Source organism: Thunnus thynnus, chromosome 5, assembly GCF_963924715.1.
Source record: "Thunnus thynnus chromosome 5, fThuThy2.1, whole genome shotgun sequence".
NCBI classification, from domain to species: Eukaryota; Metazoa; Chordata; class Actinopteri; order Scombriformes; family Scombridae; genus Thunnus; species Thunnus thynnus.
The window spans coordinates 27,853,756-27,859,755 of record NC_089521.1 but is presented as its reverse complement, the minus strand read 5'-3'; the positions used below and the strand labels follow the sequence as shown (position 1 = coordinate 27,859,755).

The following is a 6,000-nucleotide window of genomic DNA, read 5'->3' as shown; positions in this document are numbered from 1 at the left end:
CTTACTGGACCAGCACCCATCCTGAAACCGCTCTGCTTCCCCTGGCTGTCGGTGCCGTTTCTGAGGTTTTGGATCTGGTTCCCCCCATCCTGCAGGAGTTCAGCCTCACCTCATGTCTCTCTCTCTCTCTCTCTCTCTCTCTCTCTCTCTCTCTCTCTCTCTCTCCTCTCTCCCTCCCTCTCTGAATGATGTCTTTATCCTTTTCATCCTCCTTCTCTCTCTCCTCCTGTGAATAATGTCTTTTCTTGTCTCTTCTCCCGTGTATGTGATTGGTGCGATGTGAGTCTCCCCTGTGTGCACGCATAGTCTTGTCCTCCTGCCAGGTCTCCATGGCGATGGAGGTCGCGTGGCTCAGGTCCTATTCTGTTCTTGTGGCACCTGGAAGCTACTCGGCGTCCTCTTCATCACATTCTTCAAATATATTATAAATCCTGTTCGATGCTGTATTCTCTAATCTGTGTTGTATTCTGTAAATACGGCATCTATTGCACATCTGTCTATCCTGGGAGAGGAATCCCTCCTCTGTTGCTCATCCTGTTACAGGGTTTTTTAGTTTAGTTTTTCCATATTTGAATCGAGGGTCTTAAGAGAGGGGATGTTGTATTGCTGTACAGACTGTAAAGCCCCCTGAGGCAAATTTGTGATTTGTGATATTGGCCTACACAAATAAAAATTGACTTGACTTGAAACCAGATTATTGCTTTCCTGTGGTTGATGGCTTTGTAGTGTAAACTGAGTGGCATCTGCAGTTAACCCACCATTCTTTCACTACATCATCACCACCAGACACCCCACGATATCAAAGCAACCACAGCCATGACAGCTCTCTCTCACTCTCTCTCTCTCTCTCTGTGTGAAGCGCAGTCCTATCCGAGTCTACTGCTCTGACAGCCTGACACTTTGTGACATAAGGGGCGCCCTCCCTGAGAGTGACTTGTAGGGAATTCATTTTGTCAAATTGTCAGTCGCATCAAACATCCGGAGCACAGCTAGAGACTGAATAGCAGATTCTCCTGGAGACTCTTGAAATAAGATGCTTGGTCAGATGTTTCTGTTGTGCCCTTTTCTGTGCACATTTCCTCTACAATTCTCTCATGTAATGCAGCAAAAAAAAAACAGGAAATAAGCATTCGTGTGTGTGTGTGTGTGTGTGTGTGTGTGTGTGTGTACCAAGATGTTAAATTTAATTTTGGACACATGAAATCAGATTTTTGGTTAATTTTAGCATCTAGGATTTTTTTTCTATCCCAATACTGGAGGCAGGAAAGGATTAAGGTGCCATTTCCTCCCCGCTCTGTCCCAAACTAGCCTGGGAATTGGGAGAATCTGCCAAGCTCATTTTTTATTTGCTGTAGCAGATGCTTCTGGCCCTCCTCCCATTCAGACAGATCTCCACCAAGCCTGGAACTGGACGGGTCAATCACAACCATTTATCTTATATGAGGCGGGTTTGATTCAATGACGGACAGGTCTGCAGGTCCGGTGGTCATCCGCCTCAAATGTTTTCAGAAACATATTTTAGTGAACTGTTTAGCTGTAATTTGAGAAAGTTTGTGACCCGGGCGCCATGTTGAAAAAAGATGAGCCAAAACCAAGCACCGCCCAACATGTCTCGTTGCTCTGATTGGTTGTAGGCCGATCCAATTGCGTCCAGAGGCATTTTGGTCTGCCCGGTGATAACGCCTCTTGGAAACCGAAAATGAACTGAGAGCTTCCATACTCATACAAATTTGCGAATTAGTCTGGCAATGCCGAGCTAGACCCAAACTACTCTTTGCTTCAACCCTCAGTCGTCTTAGTTTCAGTTAATGATGTGGTTGTTAATGCAAAGCAGGCACACTCCTCTAATGCCTGCTGGACCTGCATGGCGCCAACATTTACACTGCTTCAGGCTATGTATTCAGTGGTTTTCTTATCAATAACTCTGCCATTTTTCTTGCCCAGAACACTCAGTCAAAGGCTCCCATGAAATCACCTACAGTCCAGTGCAGTGGTTTGTAATAAAGAAAAGCCGCCTTCATACGTTGATATTTGGCAGGTCACTCAGAACGTCGTGTAAAGGCTGAGATGCTGACATGAGTTCTTCAAATTATCAGGGGTGTCGATTTAAATTCACAAGATATTTTAGGAACTTTCAGGGGCATTTCCTTCTTAAGGGTCAATAAGTTTCTTTGTGCTTCACCCACCTTACAGCCTCTTGCTCTACTACAGCGTCTAACAGCTATTACCCACCACTTTATCCTAACAGTTACCTCTGCTTCGCCTTCAGCCGTGATTTAACATTAAAAGTTCATTTTTATTCCTTCACCGGCAAGGAATTCCTTTTAGACAAATGTATTTCATGACCTAAACCAGAGATGACAGGGATAGCGCCGCTGTAATAGATTTTCTTCTTGCCGACTTTCATTTGTCACACACATTAATTCAGTCCACGTTTAGATATTAGCAGGTGATATCACACACTCTGCCATCTAAATATTTGAGAGAGGTTAAGGGTGGCTTTTAAGTTAAACCAGTCAATTATGAGTTGTTGGAAGTTGAATTATGAAATGATTATGTGTGTGTGTGTGTGTGTGTGTGTGTGTGTGTGTGTGTGTGTGTGTGTGTGTGTGTGTGTGTGTGTGTGTGCGTGTGTGTGTAAGTGTGTAGGGATGAGGCACAGGCTTTCAGACAATCTGCTCCATTCACCCCCTGCTGGGCCACAAGTCCAAATCCATTTACATCCCTGAGCCGTCGTAAGGCTGACAGCCACTCACACACACATACACACACACACACACACACACACACACACATACATACACACACACACACACACACACACACACACACACAGTACCATATATACAAATAAAATCCTCACATGCAGGTAAAGTGCACGTAAGCACACACCTCTGGGGTGTCTGGGTAACAAAGCACATGCAGTCCTGCGTCATGACCTTTGTCACACGTCACTCTCCGTCACTCTCTTGCAGGTTTCCCTGTTTTATCCGGTGCATACTGTCTATAAACACTTGACAATATGCAGTTGCACAAATACACAACGTAAACCGTGTATGTGCAACTTATCAAATCATGATACAGTACGTCAAGCTGATTGACACTTCATCAAAAGGCCAAATACAGTTGAACGTCCGCTCGGACAACATGACGAGCGAACACTTAATTACCAGCCCTCCATGCAACACGTACGCAGATACGATCAATACTCGGAGGCACACGGACGCGAAAGCCCTCATTAAGCTTTCACGCTCACCTCGAGCCTCTGTGGTTGATTGATCTGCTGGCTTACGCTGGATTAGCAGACCAAACAACAGAGTCACGCTGAGGACTTCCTCAAACAGCGAACCAACACCTTGTCATTTGAATGTAAACATGTCGGATTAAGCGGAGGAATGGGGGCGGAGTCCGGCGGTGTCAATAACGTCCCTGTTGACAGGTGAGGGAATCATTAACTAGAGCGGCCTCGGCGAAGGATCGCTGCACTTTCACTGAGTTCATAGAACACAGAAGTTATTCTGCTGCCGGCGCTCCTGTCTTACTCATGCGATGTTATCGTCTTATTTTTAGACTTTATTATTGAAAAAGTATTTTAAATTGGACGAGCATCAGTTTGACAGTTTAGAGAGAGGTTCATAAATAAGATGGTTAGAATACTTTATCATTTTAATGGAGTGACAAATGAAATATTGAAGCCTTGTCACCTCTTCATCCAAGAAAAACAAGTATCATATTTTGGTTGCAGTGCACTTCTCTGTATATCATAAAACCATCTCTTAACACCTTAATTGTGAAGTATTTTCCATATTTCATCAGTGTAACTTTACTATCTTACTCAGCACTCTATCTGCCAATATGGAGGTATGTGCAGGTGAAGAGAAAATCCCCCAGAGGACTGTAAATCCAAAAAGGATTAAAAATCAAGATGAGGAAATGAGAAACAGGGCATATATGACATTGAAGATAAAAGGAGGACACTGACTTCTTCATAAAAATAGCCACTGAAAAAAAGGAGGAAGGAAAGAAGGAAAATTCATTTTAATAAGTGAGTGCGGGTCTGTGAGTAAACAGTTAACCACCTGCAGCTATCCGCTTTGTTTCTTTTGCATCTTAAGCATGTCGGACTTTGCGTTTATGCAGGAAAAATGTCAAAATTTGACTCGAATCCGCAAGGTGATTCGGCTACAGGTGGGAACATTGGGAGTGTGAGTCAGAGTACTTCACCGTGAGAGTGGGAGTGAATAGCGATGGTTAGTTTGTTTTGGAGCTCAAGGCTATTTCCTGGATTCCTATGTACTCTCTCCTTCTCTCTCTCTCTCTCTCTCTCTCTCGCTGCCGTGAGCTGGCTGATCTGACAGGTCATTGACCTGCCCAGTGGTCTGAGGTATGACTCACTCATCAGCTAAATCCCCCTGCCCTCCGGTACAGACCACCCCTGTCGTTCTTGCTGCTGCTGCTGCTGCTCCCCCACTAACAAATTCACAAACACTACGTGCGCAACATGGACAGATAAAAAATATACAAATACAAAGCTATTATAAAGCATGTGCACTTGCCCACATACACACTAGCACATACGCACAGCTAGCATGTTTATCATTTATCATGTTATTCGTTTTTCATAATACATCCTCATTATGCTAAACTACACAGGGATATATCATAAATAACTAGTTATGGTGAATCAGTATTCTGGTGGTTGAGCTCCAGCAGCCTTCAGAGGTTAGAGACTATTACAGTATCTGACAGAAAAAGGGGCGTAGGCAGGGGTCTGTTCTCCCGTTCTCCCCTCAGGGAATGAGGATTGATGGTGTTCATTTGAGAGTGGGTCACATCTGAAACCTTGTGATAAATGTAATGATGTCATTACTGCTGGGAGGGAGGGGTGTGAGGGGATGAGGGGGGGTGGGGGGGGGTGCCAGGGACCTAATGGAAGAGGACCAGTAAAATGTTTGCAATTTGTTTGAATTCAGTGGGGTTTTTTTTAAAAAAGCTAGAAAACAGGTTGCTCTCATTTGCTCAAACACACTAGTGGCTGATAAGCTGAAAAACCATGGGCGTGTTTTTTAGGTAACATAACACCAGCACTGGTGTAACGCACCGTTGACACACTGACCAATAAACCTGCCCTTTTGCCAACCTCTATTATTGTGTGCACAGATAAAAAACAGTTTCATGACTCTGTTGAAGCCAAGTGCAAAACAAACATTCCAGACAAACCAGTTTGGTCACAATCTCTACGCTGGGAAGAACTAAAACGCCCTTACAATAAAAGAGGATGCATTAAATTAGACTCAAAGGATCAACAACAACATCTAAAGGCAATAACAATTTTTTTAAAACACAAAAAACATCGGGCCGAGTACTGACCCCTGCTGTACACCACGGATTAATGTAACCACAATCAGTTTCATCACCAAACGTGGTAAAACACTGAATTTTGCTCCAGAGCAGAAACATTGAAAACTCAAAGCAAGCAGCAAGTTACAGAGCAATGTCCCTACACGTGAGAGCAGAAGTGGAGTTTGGATGTTTGGATTGTGATAGCGTACCTGCAGGGTGCATGGTAGAAGGGATATCCAGGGTGAGGTATGTGATTGCAGTATCCGGACTGATTCCACATGGTGCTTCTCTTCTCTCCACGTGATGACAGTTCACAAGTGCCGCTCGCTCGCCGCTCGCCGTTTCTTTCTGCTTTCTATTTCTAGTGCTGTGGGATCAGACTCTGGGCTGCCGGGAGTCACATTAATCAGCGTCTCTTCTCTTGTCTCTCGAGTGGCTCCATGGCGAGAGAACGAGAGGTGGTGCTAGTGTGTGTTTGAGAGCAGGTATTACCGGGAAGATGAGGTGAGAGAATTAGCTGAAGGGCTGAACCCGAAGAGAGAAGGGATGATGTCAGGTGAGTCAAGTCTGGTGTGGTTTACACACCTGGAAAAAGAAGTCTGCTCCTGCCACCACCCACCCGCCCCCCCCCCCCCGCCCCTCGACAACACCACAGCT

The 6,000-nt window shown here is 44.8% G+C and overlaps 1 protein-coding gene across 5 annotated transcripts in view; it reads right to left on the bottom strand.

Annotated features, from left to right (window-relative positions):
• plekha7a (pleckstrin homology domain containing, family A member 7a) overlaps positions 1-6,000 on the bottom strand; it is a 143,181-nt gene that overhangs the window by 97,065 nt on the left and 40,116 nt on the right. Inside the window, exon 1 of one of the 5 annotated variants that reach the window (XM_067590507.1) lies at positions 5,553-5,927. The exons of the other annotated variants lie outside the window; for them this stretch is intronic. Coding sequence (XP_067446608.1) covers positions 5,553-5,623 — 71 coding nt within the window. The 5' untranslated portion in view covers positions 5,624-5,927. Of the gene's footprint in view, positions 1-5,552; positions 5,928-6,000 lie in introns of those variants that run through there. 5 annotated transcript variants of the gene reach the window in all.